At 37.1% G+C, this 15,225-nt stretch overlaps 1 protein-coding gene across 4 annotated transcripts in view; it reads left to right on the top strand.

The window, feature by feature from the left end:
• The window catches only part of APBA2 (amyloid beta precursor protein binding family A member 2), a 97,833-nt gene that overhangs the window by 61,449 nt on the left and 21,159 nt on the right, over positions 1–15,225 (top strand). For 3 of the 4 annotated variants that reach the window (XM_082768767.1, XM_082768764.1, XM_082768765.1), the window contains exons 3-7: positions 4,023–4,103; positions 5,427–5,463; positions 10,346–10,491; positions 11,390–11,425; positions 13,034–13,120. In XM_082768767.1, coding sequence (XP_082624893.1) covers positions 4,023–4,103; positions 5,427–5,463; positions 10,346–10,491; positions 11,390–11,425; positions 13,034–13,120 — 387 coding nt within the window. The remainder of the gene's footprint in view (positions 1–4,022; positions 4,104–5,426; positions 5,464–10,345; positions 10,492–11,389; positions 11,426–13,033; positions 13,121–15,225) is intronic. The other variant, XM_082768766.1, reaches the window with a different exon arrangement.

Below are 15,225 nucleotides of genomic sequence, written 5' to 3'. Positions count from 1 at the left end.
TGGGCATCTCCTGTTCAGGCTCTGTGTGGTGGTTACTGACAATGAAAGGGGAAAAACAGTATCTCACCATTTTTTTGGAACAGATCTTGTTCAAGGATAGCATGTAGTGTTACATTTTGAGGGTTTGAGAGTGAAGATACCATGTATATTTATTTCCACAAGCAAAGCAACTCTGTATAGGGCAAATTCATAGAGGTCCTTTTCTACAAATGCCAAATAGAAAGAAGCACCTTACTTATATTGGTAGTGAGTGTCCTCCCATCGAAGAGTATGCTTTCATGTTTACAGTACAGTATCACTGTGTATATGTGTATGAAAACACAGGATGTTGCATGGTGTAAAATCATCCAGTACTCAAATGATTTGAACACTACCAGCAGAAAAGTTAGGTGAGATAAGTCTAAAGCTGCACGTGGTGCTAAACAAGTTGTACAGTGGAGGTGGGATATTTATTAGCTCTGAAGTAAACCATTACATCCAGCTAAAAATGCATGACTTTCTAGACTAAAACAGACTGCCATGACCAGGAGACTGGTCATCTGTCTGCAAAATGCACGGGCTCACATTTGAGGGATTTTGTCATTGAACAGCAGGAGGTGAAGGGTGGTTCCTGGGACAGACTCCTGGAGTGTCCTGTGATGGATTGACCTTGGCCACCTGCATAGTGCCCACCCAGCTGCTTTCTTAAACACCTTTTCACAGAGGTGCCCCTGTCTTGGCTGCGCGGCTCAGCTGTGTCCTGCCGTGGGTCACTGGGAAGCTACCATGGGGCAGCCCAGACCTCATGCCACAGAGGCCACGCCTGCAGCCCCACTACCAAAACCTGGCCATGGACATCCAGTACAACATGCTTTCATTTTTAGATTGTTTTGTGTGCAGAAATGTTTAAAACATAGGCTGAATTCCCGAAGAATTCTCTGCTATAGCTCTCTCAACACGATGTCTGCATATGCCGACGTTCTGGTACCGAAAATAATCATCTTCACACTCAGAATCTCAAACTGTGTTGAAGACAAACTGGGATGTTTATTTAAAGCACCTGCCTACATAAAAGAATCCCAAATCTTTGCTTTGCAGAATCTGTCCACTTGTAGGATAAGACTCTTAACATGACGTTACCTATGTGTTAGGGGGCAGTAGATCCTGGATTTCTAGTTTAGCTTTAGGTCCTATTCTAAGCTGTAAATCAGGGGATAAGTCTTTATAAAACCTTACAACTATTTCCCTCAAATGTGCTTTTCAAGCTATTGTAACATTAACTGGCAATTCTGTAAGAAACCTAAACAAAGCAAGTATCGATTATGGTAATTTATCTGACAGTGGTCAGATCTCCTGGGAGCATGAAACAGCTTCCAGCCCACAGTAAATACCAGAACTGATGCTTTCTAAAAAGGATTCCTTAAAGAAGCTCCAAGATTCCTTCATCCTTGGCCTAGAAGCAGCTCCTTCTGTACAAAGACTGCATGCTTTGTACCTGCGTATGGGAGATACAAACATGCCTACCCTGCGTTGCTCTCTCCTTTGACATACAAGTCATCAAACACTGTGCCTCTTACGGAGAGAAAGGGAAGCCCTGCTCCCTGTCATTTTTTTTCCTTTTGGAATACCATGTAAGCAAACATTTCCTTAGAATGAAAATCTTAGCCCTCGGTTTGTAAAGGCTCATCATAACAGCTCACATATTTGAAGGAATATGTTGAGCACAGAAAGTCTCAGACAGGCTCCCAGTACTGATTGCGCGGTGTTTCATGCCACTGATGCAGGGACACAGAGAGCCCAACAATCCAACGCTGAGAGGGTCTCAAGGCTGTGGTAGGACACTCAGCTTTGTTTTGAGGAAATGCTCGCAGTGACACCCCCCCCACCAGAACACTTTTAGAGAACAAAGTACTCATAGATGAGCTGCAGACAGAATGTGCTGGGTGCACAGATGTGCATAAAAGGAACAGACAAATTGTTCGTACCTGAGATTCTGCCTAATTAGTCTGGGGTTCCTAAGCACATAGAAGAAACAGTGAGAAAAATAGATGGCCTTCATATACAAACACCAAATAGTAAGAAACATTGATTATGTTTTGTGTAGAGGTGATGTGATGGATCCCGAATCATCGTGGATTCTGCACAGCCTTTTCTTTGGAACCCGGCTAACATACAGTGACAGCATGTACGCTGCGTATGTGGCTGGGAAACAGTCAACAAGAAGGGCTTATTTATATTCCTAAAAGCTTTAAAATTGGAATTCAAAAATGAAATGTCATCCTTGTATTTCTTGCTATTTCACATTAAGATTATATGGAACTATGTTTGCAACTATCATCAAAGAGCGTAATTGTTATTATGTTTCCCAGAGCTGAATAAGTCCTTCTCCATTTAAGATTTGTGACAGACATGTTTCAATAATGTTGTTTTACAGCCTCCATGGTATGTTGCTAAACCAGCCAACCAATTCTTTCTTGATCTGCAGGTGCACTGTCAGTTCAGTCAAGTGTGTGGTAATCAGAACTGACAGAGCTTTAAAAGTATTAAAATTCTGTTGTACATACTGGAGCTAATTTATTTGCTGTCACTCTCTTTGCAGTTTAATGTATCTTCATTATGGCCATGTCATGTTCCCTGCTTAAAGCATACTTGATCTAATCCTAGTATTTTAGGGAATAATGTGTGATTATTACACTTTTCATTATGAAAGCCCTTTGGGTATTTGTTTACCTGTATTCATTAATGCATTCCACTGCGCAGCAACACATATTGCTTCATATTATTTTAGCCATGAAATATAATTAGATTTGTCTTGTCTCAAACATAACAGCATTTACACACACGCAGGGATACAATGAGTTTCCTAGCTACTACAGGTCTCTAGACAGGGCAGTAGCCCTGTTCCCCACATCTTGGTGCTCAGGTATTCTCAGTCTGTCTCAGGTATTATTCTTTTTCCTAAAATTGTGCTTACTGTTTGGGTGGATTTTTGCCTCGTGTATATTGTCTTACCTGAGCACTAGCATTACTGAACTAAGAGCTCTAATATGCCAGCTTCAGTAGCACCATTTTTTCAGCTGACTAAACATAGCTCATAGGGAATAATTTGCCTAGAGATGAACACGCAGACTTTCTTTGATCTACAGCTACATATTACATTTGAAAGTCAGAAGACAAGGAATTATGTTCATGGGTAACTTTCATGCTGATCCTTTGAAATAATTCTGGCTCAGTGTTTTCCATTTACATAATTGTTGATACAGATTTTTATATGTGGAGCTTTACAGCGACAGTGGTATTCAGGCACTCTAATACATAATGGGGAAACTGAGAAAAAAGGAAAATGACGTCCTAAACCATAAAAGAACGTGTGCACAAATCTGCTTGGCTTTCAAGATTTCTAAAGGTGAAATTTTGTCCAGTACTGCGCATAAACACGTTTTAAAATTCTGACTTTGCTTTGTAAACAACTTGAACACTTCAGTATTTAGTTTAATTTTGCATGAAATATTTACATTGAAATAAAATCATTGACTTAATTTAAATCAGTAGTGTCACTGCTGCTTAATGATAATTGAAATGCATTATTTACATCCAACTAGATCTTTTATTATAATTAAAGAGCCTAACATTTTAATGGGAATCTCATATTTGTTACATTTAAATAGGAAATTTCAACTACTGTATCATGTTATGGTACCTCAGTATCAATAATGAAAATGGATTGCATATAAATAACTACACAGAACAGCTTCATGACAAATGACTGCTTTTCATAAAATAATAGAGAAAATGCTAAATACAGTTTCATATGTTAAAGCTTTATGGATTTTATTATTTTTTTTCTGAATGTAATCTTTCCCCAACAAAACTTTTGGTTGAAATCTGAATATACATTTTTTTGAATTTATTCAGTTGTAATAGCATTTCTGGTGAAAATTTTTCTGACTATCCTTGCATCATTCACTTCCACTGAAATCTCTTCATTTTCAAGCTTTTCAGAAGGCAAAAGGCTTTGAAACCCTTTCTCTCTTCTCTCACAGATGTGCAATGGTTTAGAGCAGCCAAGGAAACAACAGCGTTCTGACCTCAACGGCCCAGCTGATAATAATAATACGCCCGAGGTAGGTGCCTTAGGCCATTCTGCCACCTATCTTCCTGTCCTCAGGCTACCATGAGGAACAGCAGGGATTGAATTGTCAGCTTTCTCCCTCTCATGCACACGTATCTAGAGTCTGTTTCTAGAGCCTGGTCCTTTTCCTGAACTGATGATAAATTCCTTGACTGTGTATTCTGAATAGTCTGTGAACCATAGCCATGAATCAGTCGCTGCCATATTCATTCTGTGTAACTGTCCACAGCGTGTACTCAAGCCTAAAATTTTCTGATGACATAAAGAAGATGGAGAACATTTCAGAAATTCTATTTTTGGATTATTGGAGAGCAAAAGCAGCATGAAAAAGAAATTGGCTTCTACTTGTTTTCTTTCTCTCCAAAACGTCAGTCTTTGAAACCAAAGGACTGCTTAATTTTCACAGTTCTCTTTAAATAATCCCTAATATCAAGCACCTCATTCAGTGCCGAGAGCTCAAATGATTCACAGCTTTTTGAATGCCCTCTGTGGTAAGATGTGTCCCTGCTCAGTCAGCTGTGAAAAAGACGCAGTGATAGGCAGACCTGCTCTTGTCACTGGAGACTGGAGCACAGACGACATCTAAGAATGCAGAAGGAGGTTATGCTCGAGGCTAGACACAATGAAATGGAATTCAGACTTAAAAGCAGAAGTCTGTTATCTCACAAACATACAACAAATTTAGCCTGTAGCCTGTTCCGTTAATGAGGAGGCACATTTCTGAAGCCTTTTGCTATAATGGAGAAATCAGCCCCTTTCCAGGGAACAGCAATGCCTGAGGAGGCTGGCATAAGGCAAGCAAATGGAAGGACTCGATCTGTGTATTGAGAGTACAGACAGCAGCATGAGATGAGGTGCAGCGCAATCAGGGACAGTTCTTTCTATTCACAGACCAAGAATCTTGCTTTCTAAATGCTGTTAGATATTCCAGTTGTAAATTTGGGATATCATTAATAGGCAATGTGATCTGGTGGTAATCTGTGTCGTTTCTATTGCTCATTTGGCAACTGATTTGCTGGCTCATTTTCATTTTCTTCACACACATCCCTTATTTGTTTTGTGTGTTGTGAAGGAGATTCCAGGTAACCAGCACTATGTAACTGTTAGGTTGGGTAACTTACTGTGATGTAATGTGTTTCACTGTGATAAATAATGGCTATGCAGAAGTTATGCACAGAAAATTTATTTATTTATTTTAACAATTTATTCATTTTAACAATTTATTTATTTTAACTATTTATGATGTGAATTGACTTCAGTTTGTGAAAATGACTTAGTCACATTTATACCACATATTGCTTTCATTTCTCAACAGACAAAGAAAGTGTCTTCATTTCCAAGTTTTGTTGATGGTAAGTTTTATATCATCCAGAATTAAGGTAATATGAAAAGGAAGCAAATGCTTTAATTTATTTTAAAGATGAAAATTCTAAAAAAAGTCAAACCAAAAGAGAAAGCAACTCCAAGTTTAATAAATAAGCAACTAAAGCCTATTTCTGTTCAGAGTACACTATATGTGGAAGTATTTAACATTGTTATCCCTAACTGTGGGAGTGGGAGCCTGGATTTATGATGATAAAAAGGAGGTGAGGATGGAGATAGCTACAAACCTGGAAGGAGGTAAAAAGGTGGAAACAGTAGGCCTCAGCAGGGTAGAGATTTATGGAGGTAGAGGACCCTGTTCTTCATTGCCTTGTACAGAGCAAGGAGACATGCAAGTGTTCAGAGCTGCTCCTGTATCACTGTGCACTGATGCCTGTATTGCACTCTGGAAATCTCAGCTGTAGGGAACAAACAGAGGGGATCTCCTGAGCTGAGAAAAAAATGGTAATCCCAGATGAAGAAAACAAGGCACATACTTTCTTCTGCTTAGCAGAACAACAATTTCATGCCTTTCTTCAATTGTCTGTCAGTCAAGGAATGATAATGTTCAGCACAATCCCATTTTATCTGTCCACCTTCTTGCTTTAATAAACTGACATTTTTCTCCAAACAGAAAATAAATAATAGTAGTGCAGGGGAGATTGAAGAGTTTTTGTACAGGAAAAATACACACAGCTCTTTCTACAGAGAAAGTGTGTATACCAGAATGTAAGCAAAGGCAACAGGAAGCTTCTAAGGTTCTGACTTCTTAGATCTTAGACACACACATTTCCCTGCAATGTGAATCATAATAAATGAAGGTTAAAAACTTGACTTCTTATGCCATTCCAAACTCAAGGAAAACTTACTGTGATTTAGACTAATATTAGAACATTCAACACATTTTTCCCCTATTCCCTGATCTCATCACCTTGATGAGCACCTTCTGGTTTTAGTCGTTTCCTTGATGAGCTAAAGCAAATGGGAAGTTCAGAGATTGCCCCTTTTACACAATTCGCATCTGACAGAAACTACAGGTAGCACTGTCCTTGGCATGCACTGGCTAACAGGCCCTAAGTAAAGGTAAATTAAATGCATTCCCTAAAGGCAGAGGAGACAAGAAAGGAAGCTGATCCTCTGTTATAAGCATCTACTGATTGTGTGGTGGACACCTATAACAAGAGGGCAGCATGAGCGGAGCTTTTAAAGAAAGGAAAAAATAGAAAATTTATCCGTCACAGTGCTTGCAGCTACAACGGCACAGTTTATATTTGATTGGGATAAAAAGGTTATGCCTTTTTATTTTTTAACCGATCAGCTCACTACTACTCTGTTGGAAAGGGGTCAGTATACCTTTAGATAACAGGATTTTTTTTTTTTTTTAGTTGTTCAGTCATTCTGCTTTCTCTGTGTTTGTTTGTTTGTTTGTTTTTTTCTTAAGTAGCACAGTATGAGAGGATACGCTATCTATTAGGCCTTTTTCTATTGAAGGTATTATATGGCATTGTCTAACAAGAATAAAGATGTAGCTCACTAGGAGCTTTTGATAGGTCAATGTATGCTTTCTGAATCAAAACCAACCAACCAAACAACAACACACTTTTTTTTTTTTATTAATTTGTATGTAGAGTCCCCTAAAGAATAGGACCCCACTGCACACAAGAAAAGATTCTGCCAGCTAATGCTCCCTGCCCTTTCCTGAACTTTGGTGAGGATGCCACAACCACATTCTGGCCACCATTCAGCCGTTCAGACACTTAACTTTCAGCATGACTCCTTACCTGCAGTAGCTATGTCTATATCCCTATGCATATATCATGTTTTTCCATATGAAGTATGGGCATAAAAACAAACTAGCTGTCACCAAAAAAAATAACAGAAGTGTCTCTTTGCTATTGTAGTTGTGCCACTGTATGCTTTTAGTGGTAATCCAGTGGTTCTTTTTTTCTGCTGTGTATTTGTCCTGTCACCATAACTATCATTTGTCTTGCTCAGTCACAACCATGATGAAATTGAGGAATCAGCCAAAATATGGAATTTACAGGGAGGCATTCTGCAAGGTGATATATGCCCTATGGCCACTTATTCCTTAGGGAAAGTCATTCTGCTGCACTGCCATGCACCCTAAGGTCAGAGTGACTTCAGGGAGTACAACGCTTCTCAGCAGGCAGTTGGAGTGGCTTCAGTGCTCTAAGCACAATCCCTAAATACTCTCTGAATCATGAATTGGTTTCCATGTGGTACTAGTAAAAAAAAGAGTGTTCCTAAGAGGTTATTAAACTCAGTTATGCTGCATTATTGAATGAGTGTTCCTCTTATTATTTTATGAATACAAAAGGTGTTCATTTAAAAATCTTTAGAGTCTGTTTTGGTTTAATGAAAAGTTTAATATACTCATTGCATTAATAACTCAGCAGAAAATGGAGTAGTTTTTAGTACACTGATAAGATGCAGAAACTTACGGTTATTTTTTTTTCAGGAAAAAAAAAAAAAGTTATCCAATTTTTAAGTATCAATACCCAACATGAAGTTCCAGCTTGTTCATGCCAAACTGATCTTCAACTTTCAGATATATTTCTTTCTTCTTCCCTTGCTCATCAGTACACCTTACACACACTTACAGTCAAGGGCATGCTTAAGTGGTTTGATGAGTTGGGACCTCTGCCAAAGCTCCATTTTTATAATCTTTAAACCAGTCACAGACAAGGAAAGAAAACACGCAGGTAACCCAGGTTGACCTTGGCAATTTTCAATACCATTCCTTACATCCTCCTAGCAGATGTCTTATCCTATCTGACAGTCGCTTCCATTGCCCTCATGATGGGAAATGTATGTTGGAAATGTTTTCTGCCCAGCATGATTCTTTTTTTTCTTCTTTTTTTTTTTTTATACTAGCTATTGCTATAAGCATTTTATACATGCTGTTATCATATACGTGATGTTGCAGAATTTGTTGCTAGCATATTAATTCTGCAAAAAGCACAATCTAAGGCTCTGAAGAGATGAGGAGACCATATCCAACAAAAAGAGAGAAATCCTTAAAGAATCAAAATAAATAAAACTTGGATAATAAAACTGGTTAAAACCCTAGGATTTTTACATTTTCAAGACTTTTCAAATCAGTAAGAAACACTATTACTGTCACTGAACTGCCGAGACATGAGTTGTTGTTTCTTTTGGGAAATTAACGCACATTAATTTCACAGTCCCGCAAGGAACCGTGAGCACTGTTGTTTCATGCTCTGAACATACATACATACACACAGACCTCTAAACTCAGCTTTGACAGGCCTCTGACATAGTCTACCAATTACCTGGTAATCAAGACAAAAATGTGTTGCTCACAGATGGACAAAGAACAGATGTAACCAGAAATGGGCAAATTCTACAATCTTGAAAACAATTGGAGAGAACACAAGCTTTCCCAAATTCACCCAGAGCTTCTGGGATGGTAAAGAAGTAGATTAAGGGACTGATAGATTTTAAATAACCAGCATAATTTTTACATTTTTTGTCGACAAGTTCTGCAACCTGATAGAATTTGGGCCTTTGCTTGTTACAGTAATGCCTGTATTGGAATTTGTTGGAAGCATTCCAGTTTTGTCTTCACACACAAAATATTTCAAGAAAACTAATCAAAACTAACTTCTAGGAAAGGAAGTTAGTTAAACTGATTTAAACATTACGTGCTAAGCGTATTTCAGAGTTAAAGCAATCTTGATTCAATATAGCCTGATTTACTTAGCCTGAAGTGAATGAAGGTAAACCAAATTAAGGCCACTTCACCTTTGAATAAGAGTGTTTATGCAGGTATCTAATGAAGTTTTGTTAACCGACATCAAATTCACACCTTAATTAATTTCCATCTTTTCTATCCTTGAAACAAGGTATCAATGTGATGCAATATCAGTGTTTTGTTGCATGCTGAAAGTGGTACAGATTTATGAAACTATGTTTTAGGCCTGAAAAAAAAAAGTGAATGATGTTTTGAAAAGCAATACTATATAAAATATATCATCCATCTACTGAAAAGCGAAATGGTGCAAAGACACAAATAAATAGGACCAGATATGTAGTAAATGGAGTTCTTGTGGAATTTTATTTTATTATTTCATTCAATGAATTAGCAATACAGGAACAAGGATTGTTTTAAAAAAATATTCATCTATTTATTTATTGAGGTATTTAAAGACTGGCCTTCATGAAGAGTTCCAGTGACTTATTTAATTAGTAGATTCTCAAGGACTCTGTTAAGGTTTTTCACACTTTCAGTGGAGATTGTCATATTTTTTTAATTCCTTCCCAATATGTTGGGAATTTTAAATTCCACAGAATTCTGTTCTGATTCTAATGAAGACTCAGCCCATTACTAGAATTCTTGCTGGATCTTTGCTGAAGCAAAGTATACCTTTGTGCCCACTGCACATCAGTCCTTTTGCCAGAGGCACTGTCTGGCTACTGTGTATTTCTTCAGACGTCTCGAAAAATGTGGAAAACATGCATCTATTTGAGCATGTTTAGCTTATGCACTGTAACAATTGTAAATATTAAGACAGTTATGACAAAGAAACCATGAGCATTCAGGAAACTCATAAATAATTTCAATGTGTTTATCCATGCAGCACAGCAAGTCTTCCCATGATTTTTCTTCTAGAACTTCACAATCAAAACACCATGCAGTACTTTATATTCAGTTCATACTGGGGGGATGAGGGAGATAATTATAGGGAATACAATGTTTACTTTCCTGGATTTCTTGTTTCCTGTTAGAAAAGGTGTTACAATGGTTGCTCAAGCCTTAATGTTCTTTGTTCAATTTATCTTCTCTCTACCCTCTTCTGAGAGGCAATAACTGCAAACATGTCATGTCAGTTCCAGGACCTTGTGAACCTGAAGACCTCATTGATGGAATCATCTTTGCGGCCAATTACCTGGGCTCTACACAGCTGCTGTCTGAGCGCAACCCTTCCAAAAACATAAGGATGATGCAGGCCCAAGAGGCGGTGAGCCGTGTTAAGGTAGGGGATTTTTGTGCTTTATAGAATACTCTGGTCCTTTGACAGCTGGTCTCTGAACAGTACAGGATCTGTGGCTTCAAACCTATTCTGAAGTGCCCTTATGTGAGTATAGATCTAGTACTATAAATACCATTAGTTTCCGGTTACAGCATCTCCAAGGAGCAAAATATAAATTATTCCAAAGTCTATTCAAAGTTGTTTGAAAGCTGTATGAAGAATTAAAGACAAATTGCAGATCATAATTAAGAAATATTCCAATAACAAAGCACGAGGTATTTGACTGTTTTTCCTTTTGTGTCATTAATCCTTTTATTACAAAATGTGAAAATTACTCTCCATGTATTGAATTATTTTAAATTTCCAAACATTTAAATTTCTGTTTAGTCTTTTGTGATGCCTCAAGCAATAAGCTATTTCTGATTGCAATCAACCTTCTAAAAACAGGGTTTTTTTATTAATAACAATCCTAATCTGTCAGGGATACTTGATTACTTTAGATAGCCATTGAAGGGAGTTTGAATTATGTTTTCTTCAACAATTACATATAGACATATGACTAATATGGCCAGAACATTAATAGAAAAACTTGAGTTTAAAATAGTGCATGTACTGTCATTTTAGACTGTTGTATTTTTAGCAGGATAAATGTTATGAGCAGCTGATAACAGACAACACTCTTTGGTATTTTTTTGTAATCAATCAACAACATGCATAATGCCATTAAATCCAATTATGCTCCAATAAGAACTCTCTCTCACACATCCTTCTCCCACTGCCCCCAGATTTTTAATTTTTAATCTGGATTCATAGTCAAAAGGTTTCCCTGACTTCACACACTGTCTTTTCTCTTTCTTTGTGTGTACATCTGTCTGCATTCTTTTTTTATGCTACTCTTCAGAGGATGCAAAAGGCGGCTAAAATCAAGAAAAAAGCGGTGTGTAGACTGTTTTTCTTGAATGCTAATGTTTACTTACATTTTTGTTGTACTTGTTCCCCACGGAGCATTGTGTCTTTCATTATGGGTCCTCATCAAGTTGTCATTTTGGTTTCTTCTTTGTTTAGTAGTAGAACACTGGATGGAATAAAATTAACTCATTTTCTTCATTGTTCACTTGCTAGAGTGCCTGTCTGCTGCTGCTCTTCTTCTGTAATATCTCTGACTTGTTTAGTAGAGATAATGAAGTCAGTGTTTTCCAGGAGATTTTTAAAATTGTAATGCTTATTAAGCAAAGCAGTTAGATTCATTCCTATGCCTGGAACTTACGTATAGTTATTAAATTATTTTAGATATCTAAAACCAAATAATATACATTTACCAAGTAGTAGCTGGAACAATTGAGGAGACATTTCACCCAATTAAAAATATACATTAGTTCACTAACTACATTTAACAAAAATGTCACTTAAATTGATCTTGTTCTTTATGATGGCTGTGGATAAAAAACACCACAAGTAATCTCTGCCAAAGTATGTGCTGCTTTGTATTCTGCTGAACTAGCGTTAATTAAAATAAAAGTAATATGGATTAAATAAGACATTTGAGCTACAGAAAATAGCAGCAAATACATCATTCTTCCTTGCTGTCACATCAAAGAACCACAGGTGTAACTTAGAGACTAGTGCCTGCCTTTAGCATAAGGTAACAGCGTCTGTAGCCTTTTTATCCTGAGGCTGCTAACATGGGTGCTGCTAATACCAGTTAAAACGGTGCACTGTGGACAAGTGGCCTGGAGGAATAAACAGGTTCCTGCTGGGACTCCAAGTATTAGATGAGTTCTTGGATGATGCTCTAGTGAGAGGCAGAAGCTGCTTTGCCACTCTCTCTCCTGTTTTCTCACCTGGGCAAAACCAGGCCTCGCACTTAGAAAACACGCAGCATTATATTGCAGCCCCTCTTGCTGTGACGTTAATTTCTGAGGACACATGGAACCTAGTAAGCAGTGCTCAGAAGTTGAGGTCTCTGGCCATCCACCCAATGTCTTTCTGCACAATAAGACATATTAGTTCAGCTCTCAATACTTCTATTTTCTGTAAAACAAACAAACAAAACTAAAAACAACAAACAATCAAACAAACAAAAACCAGGAAATAAACCCACCACAGTATTGAGTGCCAACACAAACTTTTGCTGGTGAGCTAACTGAAGACAGCAAGGGCTAGGCAGCTGATATAAGTCACTTTCTTAGTTTCCCTGCTTTCTCAGCTCCAGTGCCTCAAGAGCTAATATGCATCAGCAACAGTGGGGAAGAAGCAGCCATACTCTTTTTCCTGTTCAAGCTATAAAAAGAGAATTTTAGTACCTGGGCAGTCACTCCCACGGGCTCTGAAAACTCACTCTCACCCACAAAACAGGAGCGTGCTTCACTCTTTCTATGCAATAAATGCGTTTTTTTGCATGTATTTGGAAACACCTTTCAATAGTTGTCTTTGTAATGGTTTAACAACGCAATTGCCTCACATCACATTATGCTTGAATCAGAGAATTTATCATCCTAAAAGAGAGAATTAAAATTGCCCTTGTAACAAAGCATGTATCTTCTAGACTTCGGAGGGAGACTCCCAGGCCTTGACCGAAGTGGACCTGTTCATCTCCACACAGAGAATCAAAGTTTTAAATGCAGACACACAGGTAAGTTATGATTAAAACTCTTCAAAAACAATGTTGATTGTTTCGGAGTTCTCTTCTGTTAGACTGTGCTCCTATACAAACTCCCATGGGAAACCATTACATTTGGATAAATTCGCCAAGGTGAGAATATTCAGAAAGAGCACTCTTGAATCTTCAAAATGTTGTAACACTTGCCATTTGCCAGTGTAGTGATAATGACACCGATTTTGCTTGTCTGATGTGTTAGAAAATGTCTTGATAATTCATATAATTATTGATTTGATTATTTATATCTATAATTCAATTGAGGAAAAGATTTGAGGTTCATTCTGAATGCAAGTACCCTTTCTCTCTGTAAGTTCCAGCACCCAAATTTGAGAAGTCATTTGCTGCTTTGATTAAGACATTCATATCTTGTCATTTTTAAGATATAACCTACAACTTTTTCATAAATTACACCTGAACTACTATCTTCTTTGCCTAAGCTAAATTATTAATTATTCATATTAACACAGCATCTGAAGACTGCAGCAGTAATCAGCTTCATCTTTTAGGAATTACATACATATTTAATAATAGGTGATCTTCATAAGAAGGATAGTTTTTTTTTTCTCATGGAATTTTAAATTATTAACATACACTTTATACATATATTCCAATATTAAGTATAATTAACTCAAATGATCTCTTATACTACAGTCATGCTTAAATACATGTTAATTTTCATTCTTGTATGAGATTTCCTTCTTATAAAAGGAAATGTTTACTAACATTTTTTCTTCAGTTTTCACTAAAAGTCTCCACTGTACATAGCTAACAACAGCTGGCAATAGCAAGTCTTCCAGTTACAATACAGAAAGACCCATTTAGACAGTGGTTAGAAAGTTAATTAGATATATCCTTATTAAAGGGACCCATCTCTCATAAGCCAATAGTACAAGAAATTCCATCTTGTACTATTTGGGAAAACAGTTGGAGCACTTCTATGACATCCTTTCAGTGATATTTTTCCCAAACTTACGGAGGTAATATTTATTTATTTTAATAGTAGCAGAACACACCAAGGATTATGGAGTTTTAGCTGTTAGAAATATATCAAAACAAACCATTTGTAAGCAGTTTGTGAGTGGAGACAAGCAAGAGTCAGTGCAGATTTGTCAGAAGTAAATTGTGTCAAATCAGTAATTTTCTTTTGTGACAAGTGAATAGATTTGTCCATGGTAGAGAAACAGAAGACATCACCTACTGACTTTTAAGTAAGGCTTTTAAGTAGTCTCATATAACATTTTGTAGATTATATGATTTAGATAAAAGGTGGCCAAAATTTTTTGTGCGTACTTAGTTCTGATGTGTTGCCATACAGTTGACAATATAAAGAGCAGAGGGAGACTCATAAGCATCTTTCTTTAATGCAGTAGTTTTCAATATTTCAATGAACAACTTAGAAGATGGAAATAGAAAATGGTTATTGAACTTGTAGCTTGATATATAAGATCAGAGGTCAGAAATACTGTGGCTAACTGAAGAAGAGATCTAAAACAATACGAAATACATCAGTAAAGGCAAAAGTAGTATTCTGCATTTAGGATTTTGAGTTGTTTTCGATTACTGTATTATTTGTTTTTCCTGCACGGTAAACTATGAGGCAACAAATTCTTCATGAAATATAAGATAGAGCTATCATCTGTTATTGTGTGGGTAGCGGGTAGATGATAATTTCTTCAGTAGATTTATTATTCTTTCATCGTAAGCAGATGTCTTCAACGTGCTATTAGAATTCCCAAGGGATGGTGCCAGATGCAGAGTAGAATAACCCATCTAACATGGGCAGCAGCATTTACAATCTGCCACCTGTAATCAGTCCGAGCACTGCATTTCATCTGTAATGACCAATACCACTACTTGTTTGGCGCCAGCCATTCTTTTGACCTCAGGGTAAACATGCATCATCCTAGAGGATATTATCAAAGCTTATGAATACTTTATGCATTTGTGTAAAATAGTATTCTAATAATTATCAGTGTAAAGATGATTAAAGACAATTATTGCTAAATTAATGGCTACAGTTGATAGTTGGAAGGTACGGCAGGAAATAAATTCTCTATGTTAAGTAAGGGTTATTCTTA

This window comes from Aythya marila, assembly GCF_965140915.1.
Source record: "Aythya marila genome assembly, chromosome: 11".
Classification (NCBI taxonomy): Eukaryota; Metazoa; Chordata; class Aves; order Anseriformes; family Anatidae; genus Aythya; species Aythya marila.
This window is presented reverse-complemented; position numbering and strand designations above follow the sequence as displayed.